The sequence below is a fragment of the Pseudopipra pipra genome, chromosome 3, assembly GCF_036250125.1.
Source record: "Pseudopipra pipra isolate bDixPip1 chromosome 3, bDixPip1.hap1, whole genome shotgun sequence".
NCBI lineage: Eukaryota > Metazoa > Chordata > Aves > Passeriformes > Pipridae > Pseudopipra > Pseudopipra pipra.
The window spans coordinates 94,643,521-94,656,703 of NC_087551.1; the positions used below are offsets into that span (position 1 = coordinate 94,643,521).

Consider the following 13,183-nt stretch of genomic DNA (forward strand, 5'->3'; position numbering starts at 1 on the left):
CCTTTTTAAATCTGTGGATTGTTTAATTCATAGGAATTTGTAAAAATTCATTGGAATTTTTAAAACTGGAATTTTATTGATTTTGAATCTTTGTTTCATTGATGTAAAAACTTGAGAACAAGGTGTTATTATTTGCCAAAGGTCACATAGCTGATACCCCTTTCCATTCTATTAAGGTATACTATTACTGAAAAATACTACTAATATTCACTGTCTTATTTTCCCATTTATAAAACCTTGTTATATTTAATGTAATGGATGAGTATTTCAAAATACAGTAAAAATTATTTTAAATATTCAGATGAAAACTTTTATAATTCCTATGTTATTTATTTGCAGTCTAGACTTATGTGAAAAATAGAGGGAAATGAAAAGACACCAGATAACACACATTCTATATCTATTTTCAAATACATATAATCAGTACTTGAAAGTGAACTTTTTGTGGTCTTCTACTGTTGTTTTTTTCTTGATCTTCATTGTTTCCTTGTTTGTTTGTTTCCCCATTAGTGACAATAAAAAAATCATTATTTTGTGCACATTTTTAAACTGTTAAAAGAGTCTTACTGACAACTGTTGAGCCCCATGGCAGGATCTGTACAGTTTAACAAACGGAATTGCTGGTTGAATTCTCATCTAACTGCAGAAGGAGGTTTATCTTAATTTAGATCATTTGGTTATGTCTTGTGGGTAGTTAATGGGCAGTTAAGCACTACGCAGCTACTTGTTCACTTCCCTCCCACCCATAATGGGATGGGAGAAGAGGAAAAGAATAGTAACAGCTTTCTGCTTAGGAGGCAAGATAAAAAGCATTGTTTAATAAGTGAAGGATAAGGGGAAGAAGAGAGAAAGAAAACAAAAAAAGTGATGCAAAGACAATCACTCACCACCTCCCTCAGGCAGACTGATGCCCAGACAAAGATTACTAATGTCTCTGACCCCTCTCTTTTCCCTTTTGTTGCTGTACATGATTTTATATGACATGGAATATCTCTTTGTTTAATTCAGATCGTCTCGCTGGTTATGTCCTGTCCCAGCATATTGCACAGTCCCAATCTATTCACTGGCAAAGCAGAGTGGGAAACAAAGATGGCCTTGATGTTTTTCAGCAAAAGCCAGAACGCTAGTGTGTTATCAGTATTGTTTTGGCCACAAATCTAAAACACAGCACCATATGAGCTGTTGTGAAGACAAAAACCTCAGTCATATCCAGGAGCAGTACAGTATTTGTTTACATACATACACATACATACTATTATAGTTAGATCGTATCTGTGAAATCAGTGGATAGAGGGGAATATTCCGAGCACCTGTATTAGGGTAACACTCATAAAGCATGCCCACGAAGGAGTCATATCTCTCTATTGTCTGTGGAGTTTTGTTCTGTCACACAGTCTTAGAAGTAGGGAGTACTCTCAGATCACACTCAGCTAGTATGAGTTTCATTCTGAGCAGTCAAACTTAACTGGGATTGGCAAGTTACAGAACTGACAAATAAATAAAATACACAGCTATGTAGGATGATTTTGATGTAATCTCCAGTGCCCTTTGTTCTGCTTCTAATTAGTGTCTTTTTCCTTACTATAGCAAGCTGTTCCTTAATGGCATGGAGTCTTTATAATCTCAGCTACACGTGAATAACTCCAGACTAACAGCATTTTCTGTCCTGAATTGAATAGTTAAGTCTTATGTTGTTTGTAGACTGAATAACCTGTTCTAGAAGCAATGCTGTAGCTTGCTCAACAGCTGCATAGTTTATTACTCTTTTCTTCTGTTCTTTCCTTTCTCACTTTGTCCAGTAGGACTATTTTGTCTAGTTAGAAATAAATGAGAGTGTGATGAAGAGGACACCATACAACAGAGACTGCTATTTTTTTGTTCATTCTAACCATCTCTTGTATTGTTGCTTTTTAGATAACTCGCTTTCTGCTTCTCCCACTTGAAACTTGTCAGCTGTGAACAGAAGTGTTATCATGACTATCTCATTGACACTGTAAAATTTTATCCTGTTATTTAAATATAGGAAAAGCAATTCATTTAAAACCAGGACAATTTATTAAGAAATATTAAAAATTTTCATTAGATGGGCCTTAAAATAAAATATTTTTAACTGATGAAGATTGTGTAGTAGCATTATCAGAATAAAAAAAATGTCAAAAAAGAAGTTTTACTTATAGAAATTCAGAAACTTGTTGTAGTATTTTCCAAGTAATTATAGAAAGAATCCAGAAACATAGTTAGATTCACAAAAATAGTTATAATTTGATAAGAACTTTCACAGTTTAGTTTATAGTCTAATAGATATAATTGTAGATAGAAAAATCAGAACCAAGAAAGAGATACAGTTAAATTAACTGACACTTGTCATCTAATTTCAAATAAAAAATACAACTAGTATTTATATCCTTGTTTCGCAAAAAGTGTAGTTATGAATGTGTTTGATTTACCAAATGCATATACATTCATCCAGTTTTATTTTTCCTGCTAATGAGAAGCAAAGCAATTTCTCCAGTAAAGGCAACTCATGCAGTTCATTTTTATGTAGTACTTCTTACCTATAAGGAGACTCTGGGGTGACTCATTCCTGAATGCTGCTTTGAAGAAGAACAGTATTTTAGCATATGTATTAAAAAAATTATAGTTTTAAAATTGAAAAAAAAACCCACACAGCATAATGTGCTTAAATAAAAGGTGCTGGGGAAAAAGCAATTATTTTAAAAGGTACTTATGATTTATTTTTTTTTTTCTAATATGGAAAGTTGGTAACACTGTTGTGTTTGACTTTTAAGTGATTAGGGTCTACCAGCTAAGCTCACTCTATTGAACTTCTAATTGACTTACATTTCCTCTTCTGTCTACTTTTTCTGCGTTCTAAAAACAGATTTTGGACTTTTGTTCTTTAAAAATGAATTATCTTGAGTGTGTTTATTTTTCCTCACAGAGCAGAAACTTTCTCTGTTTCCCCTGAGATCCCAGATTGCACTAGTCATTTCTATTGTAAAGATTTAGCAATTCTTTCTATGATTATCATATTTTATAGCTTCATATTATTGAGCACAAGTAAGTTGTTCAGGATAATTTAGAACATCTAGGAAATCATAAACTCAATTCAAAATATTCATAATCTGTGAACTTCTGAAAGTGTTATATTTCGGTGTATTCACCATTCTTCTGATGTGCTCTGAAAGAAAATGCCAGTGGTTTACAGTTACAATTTTGGTGACTGCTTTATTTTTCATCATACAAAATATATGTTGTTTCTGATGGCTGACTTTTCATTTCCCACATCTGTTGCCCTTGATACTTAGGTATCATTTTTCAGAATTGTCTCGAGATTATATCTGAATTTTCCTACTCTTTTTAATATTATACTTCTCAGTTTCACTCTCTCCCTCTTTGTTTGTCCATAATTGCTGAAATTTGACTTAAAAAATAATTCTTCACTACTCCTGTGAAGAGAAACTACTGTTTCTCTTTTCCTTCTCATTTATTCCCTGTTAGAAATGTTGTTTTCCTTTCAGTAAATGAAATGTCATGTAAGTGTTAGCCTGTTTTGTTTGGATGAAGGAACTTAGCAGTGTTTTACTGTCAGGCTGTCATGCATCTTAGTATACCTTTGTTATGCAATTTTGAAACCATTGGCCAGTTTTAGTCAAATTTCACAGTCCTGAAGTAATGCTCTTACTGAGAGGAAAGACTGAGCATTACTCTATAGGTATCAATTCAGTTTGGCTTGCTGGCTACCTGGTCAGAATATTCATCATCACAACTCATTTTAATATGCAGTATCTTCCCTAACTGTTATTTATGAGATATATATGTGGGAGGGAGATAAAATATGAGACCTTGGCATAGGTGTCGCATTCAAAATTTTCATATGGGCAAAAGGAAGCATGCCATATATAGAAAGCTAAGAATATATTTTTAGTCCTATTGGTGCTCACACCGTCACTTTTACCATTTCTATAGAAAGGAATTTGTAAAGCAAAGCAGTTGGAACTGAGCACCTGACATACAAGTGGATGTTTTCTCAGACTTCTTCTACTTTATCCCATTTTAAGATGTCCTCATATACTATAATTGGGAAAAAAACCCACTGTTTTTCTAATAGAGAACTTAATTTAATTAAGTTCTTAAAAAAAAAGAGGAGTTGGCAAAAAGAATCCATAGTTGCAGTCACATTTCCCAAACCCATTCTAGCTGTCTTAGTGAATGTGTTGCATATTAGGAAGTGCCCATAAAATTGCATAACTTAATCTGATTTTTTTTTAATGTACTTAAATTTACATTAAAAAGGATTTAGGATTAAATTAGGGACTATTTTTCATATGTTAAAAATATTGCCATTTCTACTAACTAGAGTACAATAAATAATGGTATTAAGGTAGCAGACTTTTTCTGCCTGGTAGATGCCTTTTTTATACATAGCAATCTAAAAATAAAGGGAGGTTGGTGATGGCTATGCTTATCCAATAAAACTTGCATTTTATTTTAAAAAATGAAGTTTTCTAGAGATCTTAGCATTTTATGAAGGATAAGTCTTTTTGATAACCACTCATCTCAAGGGAAAGCAAAGAATATTAATATTGTAGAGTGAATGATGGAATTAATAATGCTATTTCACAATTTTTCTACTGATTTTCTGAAGACAGAAAAATGCTTAAGAGATTGAGGCTTAATATAGCCTGGGATTTTACTGTGAGCACACTATTTTCTGGAGGAAGAAAAGTGTATGCACACTGAGAACAGTAAAATATTTTCTACCCATGCTTTCAGGGAGCTAGAGCTGCTCCTTAAGCACAGGATTTGAATATATAACCTAAGGTTATACAGGTGCTGTGTATTTCTTAATGCAGTAAAAAGCTCTGTCTCCTTAGCAGAACCCTAGGGAAATTACAGCTCTGAGTACCATTGCCAGTCAGGTCCTTATTGTTTTATGTTCTGATGTTTTCATGTTTTCTTATCCATTCAGCTTTGCAATTGCAATACATAGGGAATGGTGGGTATTCCACAACGCTCAGGATGGATTACTGAATTTCTGTGTGTTGTGCAAACTTTTGTTTCACTTTTTGCAAGAAGGAAGTTCATACTGATTGCCTGTTGAACTACTGGAAGCAGTTAGAATACATTTTATTATATATTATTTTTATTTTTCATAAGATGATAAGGACTTTAAAAATGCTTGTTTTTTTAAATATTAATATTTAATTACACTTTTTTTTGTGTTCAAGTAAATATTATCCTGTTTAATTAAAAAACAGAAGCATTTTTAGGGGTGTTGTGGTTTTGCCACCTATGTAAAGCAGCAAAGAGAGGAAGCAACCACAAATACCCAGAAGAACATTTCTATATCACATTTGACTGGCAATCTTGAGTTTCTGGGACTCTCATATCTGTCAAATCTCAATATCTGAGATATAGACAGTCTGGGTACACCGGGTCTGAGGGGAAGAAGAAAAGTCACAGAAGTTTGATTGGCAAGCCAAGTTATACTAGGTCAGAAGAAATACATAACTTTCATGGCCTTTGAGGGATTCATAACGGAATTTAGTACAAAGAAAAATACAGTTAGTCTAATGCTTAATAAGATGTATTTGTGGGGCTTAATCCTTGTCCATATTACTAATGTTACCTCAGTTTTTAATATTTCTGGAATATCTTTTTTCCCCACATGTCTTTCCATTTAGAACTAGAGCTTCTTCAAGAGAAGCAGAATATATGTTTGATTTGTGTTATTTTTACTGTGAAAATCCTAGTTCCTATTATTGGAACTCTAAGAGTATTTTCAATCTGTTCTGAATTTCAATATAGCATAAAGCTGAATATGAGGTAAGAATCCTAGTCACATATATTTAGAGAGCAACATGTTCTAGAAAATATACAGAAAAAAGTTCAAATTGCACTTCCTTTCTTCCAAAAACACACTCATACACATGCAAAACATGATTTAAACATGATCAATCTGATAACCTTTATCTAGAAAACAGAGGATTATGATGGAGCTTCTGAGTTATAGGAATCATGGAATGAAAAGGAGATTGTTGAAAAATTGTTCTATTTCTGAAATGGTTTCAGATGATGTCCTAAGGAAGGAACACTAATGAAAATAAAATATGATCTTTTGAGGGGCTCATAGCAAATTATTTTCTAACTCATTAAGCGATGTTTCGTGACCCTAGTCCTGAGTCATGACATCTGGAAAGATATGTTCTTTGATGCCTATAGCAATAAATTGAGGTTCCAGGTTGCAAGTCCTATCCTGGGCTGCATCAAATTGCATCCTGAGCTTTCATAGAAAAAGGCACGGCCAGCAGGTCAGGGGAGGTGATTCTCTCTTTCTACTTCACTTTCTTGAGACCCCACCTGGAGTACTGTGTCCAGCTCTTGTGCTAAAAGCACAAGAAAGGCACAGTCCTGTAAAAGTGGGTCCAGAGAAGGGCTACAAAAATAATCACAGGGCTAGAGCCCCATGGAAAAAGGCTGAGAGAGTTGAGGTTGCTCAGCCTGGAAAAGGAAAGGTTCCAGGGAGTCCTTATTGTGGCCTTTCAGTACTTAAAAGGGTCATGTAAGAAGAATGGAGAGACACTTTTTACCAAGGACTTTAATGACAAAAGGCAACAGTTTTAAATCAAAAAAGGGTAGATTTAGGTTGGACATAAGGAAGAAATATTTTAAGATGAGGGTGGTGAGATACTGGAACAGCAAAGGCTGTGGATACCCCATCCTCAGAGGTTTTCAAAGACAGGTTGGATGGGGGTTTTAGGAACCTGTTCTACTGAAATATGTCCATGCCCATGGAAGAGGGGTTGGAACTACATCATCTTTAAAGGTCCCTTCCAATTCAACCCATGCTAGGCTAGTCTACTTTGAGAAGTGGAATTTTTTATTGTATGTACTTATATACACCATGACACTGGAGGAATGTACAATAAGCCTAAATGAAAGTTTTAAGTGAGCTAATTGGGAGCTTTCCTAGTATTTGAGCAATTGCATGCTCAATTCTGTGCTAATATCAATTGTTTCCATGTTTAAGTGTTACAGAAGTATGTGGCACTTGAAAAGCCAATAAGTCATCCTAGTGTTTATGTAAGATGAAAAATACATTTTAATCATAAAAATAGGATAGCAGGGGATCAATTGCATTTCTTTTGTGATTTACACTCTTATCAGTGGAAAATATACTGTGCAAAGAAATGACAAATGTCTATATGAGATAATTTTAAAATTCAAGTATTTGACTGCTACCAGCATTGGAATGAAATCTTTTTCTCAGATTTCCTTTACATTGGACTTCTTTTCAGATTCTTACTAGAGTTTTTGTCTGCTGTGAAATAGTATCTCAATTTTTAAAGCTCAGCACCAAACAAGTCTTTGGGCATGACACTCATAAAAAGAGCTTTCTTTTGTAAGGTATGACAATAAGGATTTGTTGGTAATATTTGATAGTCATGATTGAATAATTAATTGCTATTTTTAATCAGGTGTCATTGCATATATCAAAAGAAAAGAAAATAATATAATTCATATTTATACTAAAGCTATATAACATACTCTGAGTGGCCTGTAAATCATGATATCATAGTCTGATGGATCACCTGATCAATAATTTATGAGTCATCTATAGCATTTATACCAGAAAACACATGTAGAGTATCTTAACATTTTACATCTTATTTTTTAAAATAACAAATAACAAAACACACAACTATGCTCTGTGTGAGTGCTTTCACCCCTAACTGACTGACCTTCAAATTTATGGTGATCTGCTTTAGGCACAGGTTCTACTCTTACTAAAACAAATACCAGAACAACCTCCAAAAGTTTCTGTATGTGTTTTGTTTTCCTTACAATAGGCAAAAAGAATATGCATCTCTGAATAAACAGTAGTTGGAATTTTAAAAGCTAGGCTTTATTTTTTTTTCATTTGCTATCCAAAGGACTGCAAAGGATACTGAGCAAATTAAAGGGATAGAGAGGAGATGATGCTCTTTCAGGATTTCCTCTCTCACCTGAGTGGTTCCTGTGTTATCTTCTTATGTAGATCAGTGAGATAGGGTTTTTTTCTGAAAATAATTTTTAATACTCTCTTAAAAATTCTGAGACTGTGTTTAGTACTTTTAAAATATAAGCTAAGAATACTATACTGCAACAAGTTAACCAATAAGGAATGATGCTTTTTATGTGTATTCATCTCCTCAAAAGATTGTACAAATCTTTTGTATTTATATAGTAAATACAGTATTTATTGTAATCATTCCAAAACACTCCTCTTGTAACTATTGGGCAATGTAGTGCTGCACCTTTTCAAAAAAATCTGAGATCCTCTGACCCTCCAGAATAATCTTCAGTTCTATTTCTAATATAATTTGCTATATAGACTTTTATATAGTTTAATATGTCAGTCTTAATATGTCCTGTACTCTTAAATAATCTTTCTAGTACTCTATTTTGTATAAAAATGTTGATAATAATGATATTATCTGTAGTAGTACTATAAAAATAATGAGAGTCAGAGTAATAATAGCATTAAAAATTAATGAGCCATTACTAGATTTAGCATAAAAATTTAATGAACCACAGTTTAGGTAGAATAAACCTTTTTACATTTCTTTTCCAGCAGCAATTAATTTCTATTCTTAAATTTAGAATTTATTTTCTAATTTTTTTGTTATTTGGAGACTGATTTATTAGAGGATTTCAGAATATTTGGGGTACCTTCACATCTCTTCTGACTTTGTAATGTTACAAACACTGGAGTCTGGATTCACTGGCAAAGTTAGGGAAAAGAAGGTTTTATGAAAATAAGTCTTCTCTTTATTGCATAGAATGACTGTAATCATCAATGACTAAAAAACCTAATGACAGTTGCTGTACTTCAGTGAAGCAATTAAGTACAAACTTCACTGTAAGTAAGCACTTATGCATATCCAAGTTATATGTTTAGTTTAATGTTGCTGGATTGACTTGTTTAAATAATCTTGTTGACAATAATAAGCATATACTTCTAGGATTTTCATCACACTGATTTTTATAAATTAAATGTGTTTCATTGAATAATATTTTGAAGTCTTTAAAAACGTAGAACCGAACATCAAATTTGATAAATCACTGAAGCAATTTTTTGTATAGAGCTGTATCTAAAAGGAACATTTCCTTTGGTAGATATCTGTAATTTTTTTAGACCTTTATGAAGCCCTGTTTCTATATTGTCATTAATTCTTTTAATTTTTTTGGTCAGGTGATTTTTTTTGGCATAGTTTAATATATTAAAAAATCCTGTGTATTGTAAAAATCTTGTATTTCATAAAATTTAAGGAATTAATGACTTTTATGTCAAGTACTAGAATATTTCTGTATGATCCGAATGGATTACTTATTTCTTGTTGTGCGCTAATCACTATGTTATTGGAGCTTGGCCTTTCAGTGTTTACCTATTATTGAATGGATTACAGAATTTATATTAATGTGTACTTCCTGTGTTGAGAGCTGATTAAGCAATAAAAAGTACTTCTGTTCTCTTCTAGCTTATGAGTTACAGAACTGCCCTGATCCTCCTCCTTTTTTGAATGGATATATAGTCAACACAGATTACAGTGTGGGTCAGTCTGTATCATTTGAGTGCTACCCTGGATATGTTTTGAGGGGTCAGCCTGTTCTCACATGTCAACATGGAATCAACAGAAATTGGAACTATCATTTTCCCAGATGTGAAGGTAACTTTCTAATACTACCTTTGTTTCAGGACTCACAGTACTTTCTGATTTTTGTTTAGTTGTTTGTGTATCTGTATATAATGCAGCTTTTGCTGAAGAACTGTGCCTTTATCATAATATGTAATGTAAGCAGATAAAGGAAGATGTTACGTGCTTTTATAACTCAGACATATTTTATGAATCATGTTCTTCAGCAGTGATTTATTGTTCCTATTAATATCTGTCAGTTGTATTGATTATAAGGACTCATGATACTACCAGAAATTATCTTAAACTCAATGTGATTTTTTTTTCTGATTTGAGAGCAAGGGGGGGGGGTATACAATGTAACATATAACATTTTATGGTGTTAAGCTTTTACTTGGACTTTCATCTAAAAAATGCAAGTGCAGAAACAAAATTTCTGACATTCTTTTAGAGCTTTAGAAGCTTTGATAAAGTATTGATATAGGATGTTATGACAAAACTAGGTAGTCATTGTGTAGAGCAGAAGTGGTGTCACATACAATTAACCAGCTAAGAACATATAAAATAGATTGAAATAAATGGTTTCCATCATAACAAGAGGCTAATGGTGCTACAGGTTTGCATTGCAGAATGTATGTTCAGTATATTTGACACTGATGCTGAAAGATGGGACAGAAGCTTCTCTACAGAAAACACCTGATAGCCCTTAGGTTAGTCAAACCAGAAAACCTGTGAGGAATTCAAGAGAGATTTAACTGAGCTACAGGTATAAGCCATGAAAAAACTGTAGAGGAAGAGTCAGTCATTCTGTTTCAGGACAGACTGCTACAGATTAGAAAGAAATTTTCCACTGGGACAGGCTAACAGTGTTTTCCAATGTGAGTTCTTCTGCATTCTTATTAGACAAGAGCTCAGTATTGTCAGAAGGAAAAACTACACTAGATGTCAAAAGGTTTGCTAAGGCACTGCAATTTCCTCCTTCCCAAATGAGTGTTTTAATACTGTGAATAATAATTTTAAATTATTTTCTTATTATTCCTGAACAGCTTAATTATATTGCTCTGCAGCATGAACATATGTTTTGTCCATGTACTTGGGAATGGACATTTGTATTATTTCATGTTGTCATTTAAATCCAATGTTGCAAGAATCCATAACATTTAAGTTCTAGTTCCATAATAAAGAAAAATACCATAAACTCCTCAGAAAATTAATAAAGTAAATACATAAAGGAGGTTGAAAGTATTGCAAATTATAATATTGAGAGTTATTACTTTTGTATTAAAGGAGAGTTTTATTACCAAGCACTTTTGCTGTTTTACATTTATGATTATATGAAGGTAAAAGTACTAGAAGTGATATTTCCTGTGTTGAATGGCATTAGAAAATTTCTATCCTGTGAGACAATGTGTAACTTCTGTCCAATCAGTGGGTACATTTACTGTTCAATGATTATCAAGGTGTGGTTGCAGTTCCCATATCTTCCATTTCTTCTTGGGTTTTAATCTGCATCAGTACAGCTGGAAGACATTTTGCAAAAAATATAGGTAAGGAGGAATGTATGAAAATAATTTAAAACCTCTTTTGGAATATTCATTTCTCTTTTAGGGGGAATAATACATAAAATGAAAGAGCAGCATAATAAACTAATACAATTATTAAATAACTATATTATTTTAGCAAAGTATAGTTGGAATTGTGTTGTGAAACATCTTATGAGCCTTGTGCAACTCCATTAGTCCATACTATAATAGGCATTATAGGCATTTCTTATAAAACCATACCTCCCAAATGAAAAAGACTGGAGAGGCATGAGAAAATGTAGTTCTTTGTGACAGTACAGCCAATGCATTCTTTAGAGACATACAATGTCATAATACATTACATCTTTCTCAAAGTGATTGGTTATAACTCATAAGGATTTTTAATTTTTTTTAATGTTTCTTTCTTCCAACACTTTTACCACAGGCATATTTAGATTAAAAATGTGAACTATCATCTCCTATATCTTTTAATTAAAAGATTTTGTAACATTCCCTTTAAGTTACGTGCCTATATTGCTCTGAAATATTCTAAGACCACCAATCTCCTTCTGTTGACTCTTACAGCTAATTTCTGTAATTATTTTAGAGAATTCATTCAGCCTAAAACATGGGTTTAGGTATTCCAGTTATGTGCTTTTTTTACCCCCCAAGGATGCTGTTTTTCAGTGCCTCCTGAATTAGAAGGTAAAAGAATAGGAGGATTGGAAACTTCAAATTTTGGTACATAAGACCTTATACTGAATTTGATCTGCAGCTTCCTGTGACTTTTTAATTAGAAATTATAGCACTTAAAAATATTTTTCCATTTATTGAATGAATTAATATATAATTAATTTTGAGTTCTAAAAAAAATGAAGATGAAGAGGTACTATTTCATGACGATACTTTCATTCAAAGGCAATTGGGTTATGGAGTCAATTTTATCAATATTTTGGAAGACAATACAAAGTTATTTATGCTAAAACTGCACTATAAATGAATGTGAAGTATTTTTCCTCATGTTAAACATACAGTAAAGTTTTACAATATCCTTTAAAGAATGATATAAAAGTGTAAAGATTGATGAGAGGATATTGTCAGCATGTCCCATATACAATACAATACAATACTAGTGTGACAAGAACAATTAGAGGTATAAACAAAAGATCAAGCAAGCAAAGGAACTAACTTGTCTGGAAATAATGATGCCACTTTCAAAAAATGTGGGGAAAAAAGATAAATCTTAAGAGCATGAGAAAGATAGGGAATCAAATAACTTCTGTGCAGTCTTTGTATAGCAGATATGAACATGATTTACTTTACTAAATGAAAATATTAATGTATTTAGTCCTGAGTCTTGCTGATTGATGATACAGGTTTTTAATGCTCATTATGGTGTCTTCTGATGGTCAGCTACAATGTACCTTAACATCTTGTATTATAATAGAGAGGAAAATACCTTAAAGGACATAAAACTATAAGGCAACATTTTTTTTCTCTTGTCCCATTAAGGCTGGCCTACGTTCTGCACTCCTTGAATAAAGACATTTAAGATATCAAATAAATATTCTCCCTATATCCTTTTATTTTACTAATTAAAATTCATTTTAACAAACAATAATTTCTGAGATGCACTTTGAAATGTTTATCAGTGGAAAGATATTATTTTGTGTATGTTCTTAGAAATCTAGGTATAATCTCTGTTCTCTTTGAAAATTGTTTTCACACTTGCTATGTTTTATATTGGTTCACTGAATGTTGTTTTAGTGTTAGTATTTTTTCTTGTTATGTTTTATTATTTATTACTATTTCCTTATGATTAAAATATTGACATTTGATGTAATCCTACTGATATCTTAACAAAATAAATATGGAACATTTAACTTTCACAGCACATATTTTTGGAATCCTTTCTATAGTGGTAAATCAGAAATGAGAAGAATAAAATATATAAATTAAAGTTAGAGAATGGATAAGAAA

General features: G+C 32.3%; 1 protein-coding gene across 2 annotated transcripts in view; it reads left to right on the forward strand.

Moving 5' to 3' along the window:
* CSMD1 (CUB and Sushi multiple domains 1) overlaps positions 1 to 13,183 on the forward strand; it is a 1,077,872-nt gene that overhangs the window by 943,381 nt on the left and 121,308 nt on the right. For both annotated transcript variants that reach the window (XM_064650377.1, XM_064650376.1), the window contains exon 42: positions 9,525 to 9,713. In XM_064650377.1, the coding sequence (XP_064506447.1) occupies positions 9,525 to 9,713 (189 nt within the window). The remainder of the gene's footprint in view (positions 1 to 9,524; positions 9,714 to 13,183) is intronic.